The sequence below is a fragment of the Uloborus diversus genome, chromosome 4, assembly GCF_026930045.1.
Source record: "Uloborus diversus isolate 005 chromosome 4, Udiv.v.3.1, whole genome shotgun sequence".
Taxonomy (NCBI): domain Eukaryota; kingdom Metazoa; phylum Arthropoda; class Arachnida; order Araneae; family Uloboridae; genus Uloborus; species Uloborus diversus.
In genome coordinates this window covers 49209404-49227005 of record NC_072734.1, presented here as the reverse complement: position 1 = coordinate 49227005, position 17602 = coordinate 49209404, and the positions used below count along the sequence as shown (strand labels likewise).

Genomic DNA, 17602 nt, shown 5'->3' with positions numbered 1-17602 from the left:
CATCATGACCATTTACAGACGGTTGGGACAACGAAATCTATGCTCGCGCCTACGCCACCTGTAACTGACGTCTCCACACTTCTGAGCCAGATTACAGTGGTGCATGGCTTGATCAGGTTGGAATGGTGCCGACTGGGGACGTATAGTCTTCAGCGACGAATCCCGCTTCCAACTGTGTCATGACGATCATCGAAGACGTGTTTGGAGACAACCAGGGCCGGGGGGGGGGATCCTGGTTTCACTTTTGCACTTCACACTGGCTCTCAACAAGGCATTATGGTCTGGGGTACCATTTCCTGTGGTAACTGGACCCTTTGGTCGTAATTAGAGGTACACTTACTGCACAGTGGTACGTCGACTACATCCTAAGGCCTGTTTTGCTGCCATTCCTTTTTCAGTACGTTCGGTTGGTTTTCAGCAGGACAATGCCAGATAACATACGGCACATGTTGCTATGAACTGTCCGCAAGCTTGTCAAACTCTTCCGTGGCCTGCCAGATCTCTCTCTCTCTCATCGAGCATGTTTGGGATATGAAGGGATGACGATTGCATCTGGCAAGGAATGTTGATAACCTCGTCCGACAATTGGAGTGAATTTGACCGGAAATACCGCAGGACACCCTCCGGGAGCTTTATCGGTGTTTCCCACGCCGCGCTTCAGCTTTTATACAGGCTAGAGGCGGGTCAATACCTTATTGAACTTGTTATTGTAACTCTGACAAACTATTCAATTGTTCTGAGAATTTAATCATTTACTATTCTGTGCATTGTCTTCCTATCCACCAATTTTCGTCTCAATCGGATCACTCCTTCTTGGTGCGTCGATTTTTTTTATAGATTATACTTACCGAATTCGACTTTGAAACTCGTGTGAGCCAAGTGGGTAAAAGTAAGCATTTTATTTACCGAACCTCCGACTTCAATGGTAGTTTTAAGGACTGTATCACTTCAGCTAACTATATAACTGGCTTTTAATTGAAAATCAAGTGACTGGTTTTTAATTGAAACCTAACCATGGCATGAACTTTTAATTAAAGCAACCAAATAATCGTTTGCAGAAATTCCGTAATCAGAATTAAAAACTTAGTGGCTGTAATATTAATTTGGATTTTACTAGAATATCATTCAGTATTCGTGCAATAAATGAACGAAATTAAGGATTTAATGTAGAAACGGCAAGTAGTTAACTTTAAAAAGTCTGTCTACCGTCTAGGTATAAGAAAGAGTATAATTTACAAATGCTTTACATGCAGTATGATAAATAAACATATGTATTACAATTAAAAAGGTAGGACTGATGAATTTCCAGCATAACCTCCAGAAAAGCCCAGGTTTATGGCCAATCATTTCTCGCACATTTTCGCTGAATTGGTCAATACCTAAAAAGAAATTGAACTTAAATTAAAAATAATGTCAATAAAATCCTTCATACAGTGCAAATATTCAATCAATTCAATACTATATATACAAGTTTTTCTCTTAATCGCATCATAGTTGAAGATGTTTCTCATTATCAAAAATCATTACAAGCAAAAAAAGCCTCGGGGAAGATAATGTTTCAAATCTTGTTAATCAAAAATATATTGATTACCTAAGTATTTAATTTACTCACTCATATTTATCATTCGTTTTATTCTGGAAAAATGCTCTAATTGCTCTGAACTAAGATCCAGGCCCGTTATTTAGGGGGATAAATTGCCCCACCCTCCCTGACTTTGAAAAAATAATGTTTTAAATACAAATGGCAGTGGTGTTTGTTGTTTTCCGAAAAAATTTGCATTGAAGATTCACCCTTCCTCCCCAGAATAAGTATGGGGGGGGGGGGGCGTAAAAATAAGCCTTGTTGAAATTATCTAACCAAAACCTAACTTTTGGACTGCTAAATTGTAAAATTTCGAAGTACTCTTTCATTCTATTTTCTCAAACATTTTACGCTGAGCAAAAGGTTTTTATTTAAATTTATTTTTAGCTGTTTAAATGTAGAGGAAAAGGGGCACATATGAACATGTTTTTTCATATGTTTTTCTTTCAAAAAATGTTATCAATTTCTTAGAGTGTAGATGTCCCCATGATTAAATGGTCTTTCCTTTCTGGCATGAATTTTTTTTTTCAGATAAAAAAAATACATATGTATTTCTTTTCCTTAAGGAATTTTTAAAATATGTCATCAATTGTTCACATGTGTCCCTATAGGGGGCACATGGGATCAAGCTGTGGCACATATGAACACGATTTAAAATTACATGTTTTTACGCGAAGAAGAGTGATAAAATTATATCAGCATCTGCTAAAACGAAGAAATTTTCACAGCAGGAACATAAGCTATCTCCATGCTCTAAAAGTTTCAAGAAATAGGACTGGTTCTGTCAGTACTTGAGAATTTTTCAAGATTTTATGCTTGACATTATCCTAGTTAATCATACCATGTTCACATGTACGCCGGGCTCAAATGTGCCCCCCTTTCCCCTATTGATTTTATGGCGGTTGTGAAAAGTTATACAGAAAAAAGAAGTATTTTTACCATAAAGCCAAGCAACTCCAACGGCTTCCAATAGTGCTGAAAATAACAATGAAATACTAGCTGAGTAACTGTCGAACCAATGCATCGTGTAGCCACCTCCCTGAAAAAATGACGGTGAAGAATTACTTTCAAAGTGAAATTTAAAAACCTGCGTTTGTTTTGTACCTTTAGAATACTTCAAAAACAAATTTTAACTAAAAAACGTAACATATTCCTTTGTACGTTTCTTATGTTTAATGTACAAATCGGTGTACTAAAAAAAATTGTTTAATAAAAAGGTCTTTCTGCCGGGGGGGGGGGACGCTTCAAAAGGAATAATTTCTTCTCTTTTTTCGTGTTCCTGAAAATAAAAAGCAAGAAAAGAAACTTTTTGTGAATTTAGCATTTTATGATTTTTCCGACCATAATTTAAATACGAGATTAGGATTCTTAGATGCGTAAAAATTCAAAAATGAAGCAAGCGTATCAGTGTAGCGGGCGGACAACCGCCCTTGTTTTGTACAATTTTTCAATAGTAGCATCACTAAACTATATAAATAAAAAGAACAATTCTTAGTGGCACCATCTAGTTCGCTTGCAGCATGCTTAAAACCAATCAAGATCATTTTAGAAGCCATATTGGGGCTTCTAAAATAAATATTTGCTTTTATACAAGCGAATAATTCAAAACTGCAAACCGCTTAGTTTTTTTCCCGTCAAAAACATTAAATATTTTTTAAAAGCTTTGACGAATATAGTGAAATACCAATACAACGAAATAAATTTTCAGTTTCGATTTAATTTCCATTACAAATAACAAAATTTGCAATCCCTTGAAACTCGTAATAATCAGATTTCACAGTATATATATTAATGTATACCGAAATTGGAGAATGTCGACTCCACTTTCACCAGAAATATTCGGTCTTTCGCAGATATCTTTGGAATGTTTGTATCCACCGGCTAATGTTGACATTTACCAGATTTCGGACTTAACCGGCAACATTATACAATCCGGCAGAAAATCCAAGAATTCAATACCACTGCAAAACGAGGCGGTATCATGAAAAAACTTCTCATTCATTGTGACGACTCGATCTTTTGCAAAACATTTTCATTTGTGGTCGACTTGGCGTCCATCGCATACGTTCCTTTCAAAGTGGAAACAAACAGAAGAGCGTCACAAAAGACAGGAGATTTGCGTCCGAGATAAATGACTCTTGTGCTAACCTTCCGCTGTCCTTGCAAGCACGTTCGTCTTTTATTGGGGGAAACTAATAGTTCAATTAGGAAGGAGCAGAAGAGAATTATCTCAGAGAGAGACAGATATGAATGGAGTTTCTCTTCGTCTTTTGTGTGAAGCAAAGATTTTTGTATTATTTTGTAAACGTATTTGGATTTCCATGTAAGCTGAAAAAAGCTTTAGAGCCCCAGCTTTGCTGGGGTCCCTCAAATCCAGAAAAAATGCATCATTTGTTCATTAGATAAATACATTAAAAAATGGCATCTTGAATTCAAATTATGTGTTTTGCAATTACGAGTGTGTGTGTGTGTGAATATAGGAGTGTGTGTGTGTGTGTGGGGAGACGTGTGTGTGGGGGTAGACGTGTGTGTGTTTGTGTAGGTAGACGTGCGTGTGTATGTGTAGGTAGACGTGCGTGTGTATGTGTAGGTAGACGTGTGTATTTGTAAGTAGTGGTGTGTGTGTGTGTGTGTGTGTAGGTAGACGTGTGTGTGTTTCTGTAGGTAGACGTGCGTGTGTATGTGTAGGTAGACGTGTGTGTGTATTTATAAGTAGACGTGTGTGTGTGTATTTGTGTGCGTGTGTGTGAAATGTAGTTGTTAACCTTGAATTTGAAAATTTCCAACAAATGTGAAGGTGAGGGAGATACCAAAATGAGCTAAATTCAGCTCCTTGATACATCCTGCTCAAAAACGCAAGAATCATAATTCTCGCGTTTCTGTAGCATATTGCTTGAGATAAGTTTTAGTGACTCACATGCTTCAAATCCTGCTATTTATCTAATCTCGAATTCAGTATTTGGGAAGTTATTTTGTATTGCTTACTGTTATCTTACTTCTACTTAAACTGATGGAAAAAATGCCAAATGTATCAAGATTGCAACAAATTAACCATATAAAAGCAGAAAAATAACACCTAATATCGAAATTTATAACAATACTAACTCTTGTCACGTTGATGAGAGTCATGCTGAATGATGTGAAAAGAACAAAGGAAGTGAAAACTTCTCGGCTGAATTTCCACCTATCGAAGAATTCCTTGAACTCGTCCATTATGCCAGTAATGACGGATTCCAGGCCTCCCATCTGCGGGAAGAAAATATTCAACAATTGCATTGCAGAGAAATACGAAAAATTCAAAAGTTCAGAAAATGTTCGGTTAATTTTTGAATGTTCCACAGCATGCAAACTCCAAATAAGTAATAAAGCGTAGATAGTCTACTAGTGTACTGCACTGATGCTTCACTTGATGAGTTTTGTATTTTCTACAAAACATCAATACTAAGTTCAACGTTCAATTTGCAACAATTTCTGTTGTGAAGTTCTATAAAAACACCATAGAAAAATACTTAAATTTCAACTTGAAATTGATTTGATTCTCTTCCACGTACTGTCTGACCACGGATTGTATGGAAAGACAAACATCCGTTTTACCGCCGAAAATGGACAAACCTATTATTTTTTATTGATGTCAGCTTTTGCAAAAGCAGAGTCTCATTCAAATGAGCGGAATACGCGCATCAAATTTTTATTTTTCCTCCTTATTCACATAGATTCGTCTTATCTGAACGCTTGAAAATTCTATGCAATCCGTGGTTGGACAGTAACCATACTAACCGTGAATATTTCATTAGTTGAAATACAAGAAACATGCATAGTTCTTTAAGCCGAATGGATAGCGAAAAATAGTAAAGAAGAATCAATTTTTACTTTTTTCTATATCTGTTATGCGAATAGAAGAAAGTATTGAATTTGTGAAATTTTTTGAATTTTGAGGGATTTGCACGTTTTGAAGTGCATAGATTCATTTTGACCATTTTTGGAAAATGTCTGTCTGTATTTGTGCGACCGGTTTTTTCTCGTTACTTGTGATTGCTATATCTCGAGAAGTAATGAACGGAACAAAACAAAAATTGATCGTCAGGTAGACCTTACAGGGTACAAAAGCTTATTCGATTTTGGCGTCAATAACTCAAATGGGAGTGGTGCAATCGAATGTTCTTTCTTCTTCATTGCGAGTGCTATATCTTAAAAAATAATTTTACGTTGTGAATGAAATTCGGAATGAATGTGCAACCACACGGAAACAGGCGCTAATTCAATTTTCGCTTTAATCACTCTAAGGGGTGCGGATTTTGTCATCATTTGCTCGAATAAAAATAGCTTAACAAATACAAAACTGTGAGATAAATCATATTAAAATGTCGTCTGTTCGAGGAAGCCTTTCAAGCGATTTAATTGTTGGAAAATGGTCGGGAAAATCTCAATGATTTGACATTTTTATCTGTTGCTAGTTTTCTATTTGTTAACAAATTAAATTATTGTAATTAAAATAAGCAAGGATTTTGAAATGATTTTTAATTTTCGCTCTTTGATTCTGCGTTTGCGGGTATATTTCGAAGATTCGGAAATTGGCTCGGTCCTCAAGTTTTTGCGTGAGTAATTTTATTTTGGTAACTTAGTTGTTTCATGGTAACCGTATGCAAATAGCTATATCCCTATCCTTTGATCACTCATGCAAAGGAAAAAATTCCAAGGGAATGCAAAAGGAAAATTCCTCGCGCAATAATGGTGCCAAAAATTTAATGGCAACGAATTAAGATCACCATTTTACCAATCATCGCAATTTTCTCGCTTTTGCAAATAGCAGAACTTTGTATTTGTGGTTACAAGAGCAGTTATAACGTTAGATCCAAAAATTCATAATATAGCTGTAGAAGAAAGTTTTGTGATGGCCACAACATACTAGTTTTTTTCATTTTCGAAAATAAGGGTCGACACTTGTACTCAGTTTTATAGACCTTAAATTAAATTCCTAAGGAAGTTTAGGAGTTTGTTTTCTTTTCCTCCTCATATAGTTCTAGTTTATACTAATGTGGCACAAAGACTGATATTTTTTCAGTGTGAACTAACCAATTAAATTATGGTAAAATGTATCAAGTCCCCGATCCACTTTTTCCTGTTGTTATCAGTGTTAGATATTCTTTAGTTGCTACTCTGGCAGGATTTGGGCTCTATCAAATTTGAAACATGGTAGCCAATTCAATAAGTTGGTATTATTTAACAAAATTCTTCTCAATTACATGAAGCAATCATAGATCGATTTACCGCAGGTGACATTCTACTGAGAGATAAACCTGTTATTTTAACTTGGCTAGAGCAGATCACTTGAATTATGTTGTCCTATTTCTGCTTCCGTAGCTACATCAGAACAAATTATTTAACGTTTGGGATACCTAACTGGTTGGAAAAATATTTCTGTCACTGCTCAAGTTTCTAGTGACAGTTTTTGAGAAAACTTTTCAGATATTAATGTCAACTGACGAAACCTGCTGCATTTTTCTTCTTGATTTAAACGTTCACGTATAAAAGAGCAATAAATATTCAAATGGTAAATATAGTCATAACATTCTCTCTTTTAAAAAAAGGTGTGGTTTAACGTCAAAGATTCAAGCTAGTTGGGACCATAGGTAGTTCCAATTTTTAAAAAATAACCTAACTTTTAAGAAAATAGCATGTATTTTAATCAAATAAAGTAGTTATGCAAGATGAATGTACATAGCGTACTATACAGTACAGCTGCAATATGTAATTCCATTTTTTACAAAATTAAAAAAAAAAAAACTCTTATTATTTACTGAATATAAAGAAAAATTATTAAAACTTCATGGGAGTGCGTTCGGATTTTCAACGTTTGGATTTTTGATGTTCTACTGTATCTTTAAAACATTGGAGGTTATAGTAAAAAAAATAATGAGCTAAATGAGAGGAACGTAGAAACAGGCCCCGATTAATCTCTGAAGTTAGGGTAAGTTCAGTCTCATATCGGGGCCCCCCCCCTTTTTTTGTTAACGGTATTTTTTTCAAATTCTACGCCTTGAAACGAAAACCTAATGATGCTATAAAAACTATTTACGAAATTGGGCTCGCAGAGTTCAGTTATAATTTATCCCCCTCCCCCAAAATATAGAAATTTGGCACATTAGATTTGTTTCCACTGTAACTCTCAGAAAATAAGGGTCAGATTTATCACTTCCCAAAATTAACTAAATGTTATAAAAATACTACGTCTTAACACGGGCCGAATGCCGCATTTGAAAAAAAAAAGTTTGTGGCAAAATTAATGAAATGTGTCTTCAGTTTAAACTTTTTTTCTTTTTTTCTACAAGTTCCAAATCCATTGCCATCTCTATGATTAATTTTCAAAATACATTTAAACCACAAACGGATTTTTAATTCAGTTTGGGCTCCCTGAAAATTTTGAGTTGAAGCTCTAGCGTCCTGAGCTTTTTGTACAATCATAATCAAGATTCGATTAATGGAACTATTGATAAACAATGAAGTTAAATTCATTATTCATTATAATAATGGATTAGCTATAAAGCTAATAAGGCTATAACAAGGGTTTCCAACCTCTGAGAGTTTGGAAGTTCTGTAGCTGACGTGAGATTAAAGGTTTAGCGGCGGACCGCAACACAACCATTGCCGTAAACAAAATAGTTTTTCGAGATGGTGGTAGAGGAGCATCGAAATAAATTAAAGTTAAAAAAAAAAAAAAAAAAAAAGAAAAAAAAAAGAAACTTTGCCTAAAGTATACGAAATGTTCAATGAAAACACTGAGGTCTCTAGCAATCTCCAAAAATGATGTCCTCACAGGATCTGGGGTGGAGAGTCTCAAAAATTCGGGTATAAAACACATCTGAATTTTGGAAATGCGTCTTTCAGTCCCTCAAATACTCTGTTTACTAATGAACAGCATTTGGAACAAATATGGATTTTTTCAGAAAACTTTTTCTTGCATATAAACATGAAATTAATTGCTGCAAATTATTTTCTCAAACGGCTTCGCGAGTCGCAGAAACCAGCCGCGAGGGCCTCATATGTTTTGCGGGCAACTACACTGGTGTAAGAACTTAAGAGAATTTTCAGATTTGGTCAATTATCTCCAGAACTACTGGACCGATTTTAATGAAATTTGGTATGTACATACATTGAAACAATACAAAACAAATAACCATCTGAAATTTAAAATACACAAGCATGATGATAAATAACACTCGTTAGAGTCGGATGGTATGACACAGGAATTGTAAAATTACAAAAAAGGGGAGTTAGTAGGGGGGGGGGTACGGTCCCTTCTAACAGACATACAGGCCTCGCAGTGCGACTCCATACTTGAAATAAATCAGTTCATGGGATCCTTAAGCAATTATTTCCACTCGTTCCTCAACGCGTTCTCAGGCTATGGATGGTCCCCAGAGTGGTGTAGCGAGTTGCTATTGCTCTCCTGAGAGCGTTCCAGACATGCTCTACAGGATTGGAGTCTAGAGATCTGCTTGGCCAATCTGTCGAGTGAATATCCTCTCCTTCCAGAAATTCGTCGACCAGAAGAGCTGTATGTGGTCTTGTGTTAACATCATTAAAATTAACTCGGGGCTAATAGGGCCCCTCAAGAGGGGATCTTATTGTTCCAAGACCACATCCCTATGTCTCGCAACTGTTACAGAGTCTCTCTCAATGACATGGAGGGGTGTGCGGCCATCCAACATGATGTCATCATAGACCGTCAAACCACCACCGCCATAATGGTCGATTTCGCCGATATTGTAGGGTAGGTAGCAGGTTCCTGCGTCTATAAATGTAAACGTAGGACAAGAATAGTTGTTTAAACTTCTTTGAGAAACTCTGTGACAGTTGCGAGACATAGGGATGTGGTCTTGGAGCAATAAGATCCCCTCTTGAGGGGCGCTGTTAGCCCCGAGTTAGTTTTAATGGATGTTAATACAAGACCACATACAGCTCTTCTGGTCGACGAATTTCTGGAAGGGGAGGATATTCACTCGATGGATTGGCCAAGCAGATCTCTAGACTCCAATCCCGTAGAGCATTTCTGGAACGCTCTCAGGAGAACAATAGCAACTCGCAACACCCCTCCGGGGACCATCCCTGAGAACGGTGTTGTGGAACGAGTGGAAATAATTGCTTAAGGATCCCATGAACTACTTTATTTCAAGTATGGAGTCACACTGCGAGGCCTACATGTCTGTTAGAGAGGATCGTACCCCCTACTAACCTTCCCTTTTTTTCAATTTTGCAATTCCTGTTTCATACCATCCGACTCTAACGAGTGTTATTTATGATCATGCTTGTGTATTTTAAATTTTAGATGGTTATTTGTTTTGTATTGTTTTAATGTATATACATACCAAATTTCATTAAAATCGGTCCAGTAGTTCTGGAGATAATTGACCAAATCTGAAAATTCTCTTAATTTCTTATACCAGTGTAGTTGAAAACCCCTGGTTATTATAAAATGGAATTCAAAAGGGAATGGAGGTATTCATGCTCCTTGACAATGACATCACTGCGTTGCTAGAAAATGCCAAGTAAACGGGATGAGTAAAGTCATTGATTAATGTAATTTCCGTTTAAAAAAAGCACGATTTATTTATTAACTTATTAACTTTGAGTTGTACTTCAAAAAAGCCATCAGAAGACTCTTTGATTTTCGTATTTATGTGTAGATGGGTAGATCCGATAACGGTTAAACTGAGTTGCGCAGCATATATTTCATGACCTTGTCAAAAAGATAGATGAGAGTAAGACTATCTTATTTCTCAAATTGAAAATGATTAATGCGTTGAAGATTGTTATTATAACACACACAAACATGCATACTTGCTCTCCCAGGATGTAATACGTAAATATGTATCCATGCAAACTTTTATATATCTAAAGAGGTCAGCATGTCATGGTTTAAAAAATATAGTATATTAAATTGAAGTTACAACTTGTATTCGTATTTCCTGGTAAGAGTTCAACACTTACCAGGAAATACGAATCACTAATGATTTCAAAGGCAATTAACCATTTTCTATCAGTTAAAGAAACGATATATCGTCGCCTCTGAACAACAGTAAGACATCTAATCCCAAAAATAATAGTAAGAAATTCTCCTTTTGCTTTAAGGCAACGATATGTGGAGTGTTTTATGTTTTTGCAATGTGGTAACAATCTGGGCAATATTTTTTGCTAGATTTAACCTTGGGCATGGACTTGTGACTAGATCATGTTCATATTTCACTGTACATAAGGGGCATAAAATACAACAACATTTCTTAATATATATGGGGACTAGGGATCATTCCTATTGTAGCAGTGCATTCTCCAAGTCATCAACAAGTATTTTTATAGAAAATAAAAAGGCTTAGGAATACTAAATTTGTTGCTTTCCAAAGCCAACTTCTTATGTATCCAAAAGTGTCAATATAATTGCAATATTCTCATGAAAAATAATAGATTTTTTTTTTAAGTTTAGAGGAAAAATGTAGTAGGGCAAGGGTTCCCAAACTGGGCGCCGCTATAAGGGCAAAGGGTGCCGCGAAGTGTCTACGGTAACAATATATACGGTGATTATCATTAAAGTTACGATTTTAAAATGCTCTAACTTTTTAACTAATGTCAGAATGTCTTCATATTTCAATAATTGCGAGGCAATGGAGTTTTGGTTTGGCGAAGGAAAAAAATAGTTCCAAAATAGCGCTGTCTGGATAATGTACTCCATAAATGAAAACTGTAGCCTGCAGTAATGGAACACCTTCATTTATTTTTTAACAGAAATTTATTTTTGAAGATCAAAAGATATCAAAGCTATGTTTACAGTTAGCATGCCTCGTCTTAGCAATTATATAACTCTGAAACAGACAGCGCCAGTAATCGGCACATTTTGAAACTAAATGTTTTCCCTTCTCCAATCAAATTTCCATTGCCTTATGACTGTTCTAGCAAAACATCAAGTCATTATGATCGGTAGTTTTAATTTAGAACATTTTCAAATGGCAAATTGATTTATAATCACCGTGTATAAAATATAATCGAGATAGACAAGGGTTCCGGGAAAAACTTTAACTCTTTCAAAGGGTGCCACAAATCGGAAAAGTTTAAGAACCCCTGTGTATCAGTGATGGTTTTTCTAGTAGATATCGTAATAGCTATTCTGCGTATAACTATGTAGATCTCAAAGTATTACTTATAATGAAATATTTTTCTACTTTTGTTTTTCAAGTAAACAAGGCTAAGGGATGATTGATTAGAATTGCGCTGTGTGGCTAATTTTTGTTCTTATTCCTTCTGTTAACACTTAACGGAAAGGTCGGAAATCCACGTAGGTGGTCATGGAATGTCTTGGAGGGAAAACATAAATTTACTTGACCTGTCCGTTTAGAGTTAGAATTAACGCAATGAAACATAATTTTGCGTACACTTGAACAGGCAATGCGACTGTACGAGTATAACCTTTTCTCCCATGATTAATGAGTCTTTAGTTAATTACATAGATAGATCCAGCAAATTTATGTAAGACTCATGTGTACGTTCATAACCTTCTTTTCAAAGAATTTACCTGAATCTACAAAAGTAGGGGACCTTCATTTAAATTCCCTTTGTAGATTAACCCTAAAGCTACACAACCGGGGTTGATATCAGTCCCAAGTAAACTGGGGTTTCAGCACTGTTAACCAGGTTTTCAGCACTTTTAGCTATTCACGTCTTATTTTCACCGAATAAACCTTGATAAAATTGAATTTGTTCTTCTCCATTCTATTCAGCAGGGGGGGGGGGGAAACACGTACTTTCGACTCGTATGAGTAAGATGAGTAATATTACAGTTTACAGAACGATTTTACGAGCCAAAAACCCATGAGGTAAATATTTATCTCGGTTTGTAGTCTTCAGGCTAAAAAAGATGGGTTTGAAGTTCTGGGGTTAAAAAAATAGAAAAAGAATCGACAAATTAGCTTCATTCATTGAGAAGTTACAAGCATTTGGATTGGGTAACCTCCTCTTGAAATCACTTCGAAAGGTTAAGCTTTAATACAATTAAAAAAAAAAAAAAATCCAATACTGAACACAGTTTAAAAAGAAAACCGGTTCAAGAATTTCTATTATTAAAAGCACATAAATGTCACTTACCGCACTGTCTAATCCCAGGCTTAGTAACATAATGAAGAAAAGCACTGCCCAGAATTGACCACCAGGAAGCGTTGCAATGGCTTCGGGATACACTTGGAATACTAGTCCGTGGCCATCTGTAGCCACCGTGTTGATTGGGACGCCTTGTTTGTGCGCCATGTATCCGAGGAAAATGAAGATGACGAACCCGCTGTAGAAGCTCGTGAAACTGTTCACTGCAGTAGTAAGTAGACAGTCTCTAAAAGAGAAGATGTAAAAGAACGTGCACTTTCAAATGTCTTCCATTTTCAATGAAACCCGTTAAGAATTTTCTCACATTTAAACTAGCTAAAAAAATTTTTCACAGATTAACAATCGAATCAAATAATCAATTAAACTTTATAGTCTTATTTCACGAGAAAAAAGAGCTGTGGTAAATAAAACAACATAGTTGACGTGAAAACTTCACATTGGAGAGATGGAGGGTGAACTGGAAGCGAAAATGGACTACTTCATTTTATTAATAGGTAGAATCGGCAAGAATGAGTATGCAGTCAAGTCTCGCGTTCTCGCAGATTCTACCTATTACAAAATGAAGTCCGTTTTCGCTTCGAGTTTAAGCGCCATCTCTCCATGGTCTGTTTGGTGCTGGGAGGACTGGAATCATTGAATAACTTTTTGGTGGTGTGAGTGTTTTTCAAAATCAGAAGAAAAAAATCAATACTATAAAAAGAAATGGTATCCCAAAAAGAAAGAAAGAATGAGGGAAGTTGAGGCGTAATCGAATGTTGAAGAAACAACATTTTGGCTGTAGAATCTTTGTTAAATACGAACGGAATCGCCAATACAGCGATTAAGTTGTATGAACAAAATGTTGGCAAAAAATCCAGCAATATTTTATGTTTACTTCCGCTATCATTTTTTATACAACAAGGTTACTGTTAACTAATTCAACACTGATTACCAAACTGTCCTATTCATCCGTCGCTTTGAACTTCGGTCAGACCCATGAGCCGCCTCTTCAACCATTAATGGACATATTCACCAGATGGGTCGAGTCTGAGTCAAGCATTCGAACCAGCTACTGAATAAGGCTATCAGAAGGATTCAACCTGGTTCCGGTGTCTATTAGAGGTTAGGTTCGACTGGTGAATAATCGACTTTGCTAACGAATACTTCAACGAATTAATGTTTCAAAATTTAGATGCTGGATTTTGTTCGGAACTTTTTGAAATATCTGATCCAATGCATTAAAATCGAATTAAAATTGTGGTCAGATAACTATTTTTAAGCAGTATATTGATGCTTCTGGCAATTAACAAGTTATTCATGATTGAAATCTTGGATTAAAAATGTAAAATAAAAAACATATATAAAAAAGTAAATTCCAATTTTCCCCATGTTTTCATATGCTTTCTATAACTGATTTGAAGTATTTCTTGAGGTAAAAATTCGCATTGAAAATGTCATTCGCCCATTTTTCTTCTTTTGCCACTTGGTGCAGGAGAAAATTATTGGTAGCTGAGTTCTGTACAGTGACTTTTTCAAATTTCGTTCGACGAAAAGAAAAAGAGCTTAGAGACATTTTCGCAGCAGTAAATAAATTGCCCTCGACAGTTATTGATGGTTATAGAAATTGCGACATTTTTGGGAATTTAGTTTTAAAAGAATGGATTTTCTCCATACAAAAGACAATTTCTCTTCTCCGAAATAGATTTCTGAGAAGTTCTCGTGCATTAAATTAATCACGTGCTAAAGGTATGTTGAATTAACAATTAAAAGAACTTAGTTTTACGAATTTTAACATTTAAAAAAATACCAGTAACCACTCGTGTATAAAATACCTTTCTTTTGCAAGAAAAATAAGTTGCTTCATTTTTATGAATTTGTATACTGAATCAGATGTTCAATTAATTGCAGTCATAGCATGATGAAATTAACTTTGTTTTTCATTAACTTTTGCTTTATTTCTCACAACAAAAAATAAAAAACATTATGGTCATTCTTTTTGTGCAAATATTTCTCCTCTACTGCAATTATGTGTGTGTGTGTGTTTTGCATAAAAGGGTTTGAATTTTTCCCGCAGATGATAATGTCAGAAAATATTGAACTGCTCAAAAGAAGGGTTAAAAATCCCATATTGAAAATTCTTTTTTGTACATGCAGCTCGTCAAAAAATATTTGGATTGAATTGTCAGAAGAAAATGAAAATGTCACTTTTCTGTAAAACAGAATTAAAGTAAAGGGTTTAATATGAGGAGATAACATTTCCAGGCTCTTTGGTAGTGGTCTAATTGGAGTAGAAATTCCAGACGTTTCGGCTTGCTTTGCTGCAGCCATCATCAGTGGTTTGAGTTTGGTGAGACTGATTCCTGGCTGCGGTGGCTCCGGTATTTAAGCAAACTGCTGCTGGGCTGCTGGTCCTGATTGGGAGGCGTTCTCAAGCCACTGGTGGAATAAGGTTCCTGATTGGACGAGATTCAAGCCTCTGGGTGATCCTGATACCTGATTGGATGAGATTCACAAGCCGTGGTGGCTACCGGTTTCTGATTGGATGGGACCACAGTATGTTTTAGACAGTTGTGGCGAGCGGATCTAAGGGTAGGGTGCCATGTTTTTAGTAAATTGAAATTCTCCTCTTTTCTACTCCAATTAGACCACGGCCAATAAGCCCAGAAATGTTATCTCCCCATATTGTTGCCGGTCGTGAAAGCCTTAAACAGTTTTAAAGGGTTTAATATTTAAAATTTACGTACCATAACATTTCTACGTTTACCATAATGGAAAGCGCGTATGGAGTTCACAATATTTTAATCTGGAAATAAGGTTGTAACATGTACGTAAAGCTATATTTGAATTGTTTCTGGACCAGTAATGATGTCGACAACAATCATTTTGGTAGTACACAGTTGGCATAAAGCAAATAAAATTATTATACAAAAAAAAACATCGTACCTGTAGCAGTTGTTATGAAAATTATTATAAGAGGCATAAGTCAAATGTACTCCAAATCCCACTCCCACGGAAAAGAAAACTTGAACAGCAGCATCTACCCAAACCTACAAAAGAAATAAAAGAATAATCCACATTCGTTGATGTATTATGTTTCTCAGGATAAATTTTAAGATTTCGTGCCATTCAGCTTGTTTCTACAAAGCATCATTCATTTTTGTAATTGTCTTTCCTTTTCAAAATTTTTCCTATTATCTAAAAATATTGACATATATTTTAAGTTTTTATGTGTTCTGGCCCCAGAGCATAATCATCTTATAATATAGATGATCATAATCATCTTAGAATCATAATCATCTTAGCATAAGGTGTGGTCCGCGAGTAAAAAAAGATGGGGCACCACTGTAGACAATCTGCGAAGAATTTTAAGAAACTCATCAGGGAATGTTTCGGAATATTTCTATTTGAGGTCTTAAAAACGCGATTTTAAACCATTTTTGCTAACAAGATAAATAAATACCTTTGTGCTGAAAAGTAAAGTAAGAAATAACAACGTCAAAAAAGCACAAATTGCAGATTACTGCAGTCACGTGTTTTGGCGTTACAGGGAACGCCTTTTTCAATGCAAAAAGTAATGAGCTTATGGATGAAAAGACATACTACAAAAGCCAAGAGCTGCTTAAAGATAAAAATAGCGGATTAGCCAAAGACCAATGAGAAAATAATAAACCGATAAAGAACCAATAGGAATGCAAACAAAGAGCAGAAGCTCTCTCAGAGGTACAGTAAAGCCGAAAGAAAGAATTCAATTGGACAAAGATTAAGCCAAAGCTTAAACCAAAAGAAAATGTCAATACCTGTGAACCGCAAGAAAGGAAAAGCTGAATGGAAGAAAAATCACCTAGGAAATGGAATAAACAAAAACAAAATTTTTGAAAAAAGGAAAAAACAAAGATAAATAGAAGAAAAGGGAGAAATGTCAATCATGACAAAAAAGTAAAAAAACAAAATAAAGCAAGATAGATAAAAATGAATGGAAAAATAACAAATAAAAAAGTATGCAAAATAGAAAAAAAAATGGATGGGAAAAGGACAGTGTTAAAGATATGGGTGCCAGACATTGGAAAAATACTTGTCAGGGGTAGACTCTGAGACGGGTCTACCCCGATAAGGGTAGCCAAATCATTGTTCTTGACAAATCATCTTACGTTGATAAAACTAATGATTTGATTTTTCTGGTCCATATGTTGAAATTTCTAAAGATCCTAGTGATAAAGAGTTAAAAACTATTTCATACTAGCCGCCTTCGGCGACCAGCTGGTCCGCTTTTTTACGCCATTCACCTTTTTGCGCCAGGGTTGACGCCTTCGGCGGCTGCTTAGACAATATAGCGGCGGTATTAATCAATGTTTCTCTTTATATATCAATACTATCATTCGCCTTTTTACGCCAATGTTGCCGCCTTCCGCTGCTGCTTAAATAAATTTCGTGGCGGTATCAATCAATCTATATCTATCTATATCATTAGTAGTTTGAATAAAATATTTTCTAGACCAATCTCCAGTTCCGTCTTTTGGAATACTTTTAAAGGAGGGGGAGGGAGACACAAGCGGCGTACTCTTCATGCAAATTTTGTCGAAAAATAACAAAAAGCACTCCCACTACTTTTATGTGAAAGCATTGTTTTTTCAAAGTCTTGGTGTGGGGGGGGGGCATTGACACTCCGTTGAAGTTCCTTAAATGACGGGAATGTCTCTTTCATGCTGTCCATCTACTATATCGACCTCTATATTTGTCTATCTATCTATGCGATCTATGCATATCTACCTCTGACAGTATTTAACAATCATTTTTTATTTATATAAGTATTAATTCGAAAAAAAAAAAAAAAACATTTTTTTGTCCACTCAATCTCAATCTATCTCTGTATCTACCTAACCTAACTGCCAATCCGTAACA

General features: G+C 35.6%; 1 protein-coding gene across 1 annotated transcript in view; it reads right to left on the bottom strand.

Moving 5' to 3' along the window:
- The window catches only part of LOC129220555 (sodium-dependent noradrenaline transporter-like), a 96810-nt gene that overhangs the window by 23105 nt on the left and 56103 nt on the right, over positions 1–17602 (bottom strand). Inside the window, exons 8-12 of the mRNA XM_054854986.1 lie at positions 15647–15750; positions 12713–12950; positions 4688–4828; positions 2522–2621; positions 1279–1379 (exon numbers count right to left, since the gene is read on the bottom strand). Of these exons, the coding sequence (XP_054710961.1) occupies positions 1279–1379; positions 2522–2621; positions 4688–4828; positions 12713–12950; positions 15647–15750 (684 nt within the window). The remainder of the gene's footprint in view (positions 1–1278; positions 1380–2521; positions 2622–4687; positions 4829–12712; positions 12951–15646; positions 15751–17602) is intronic.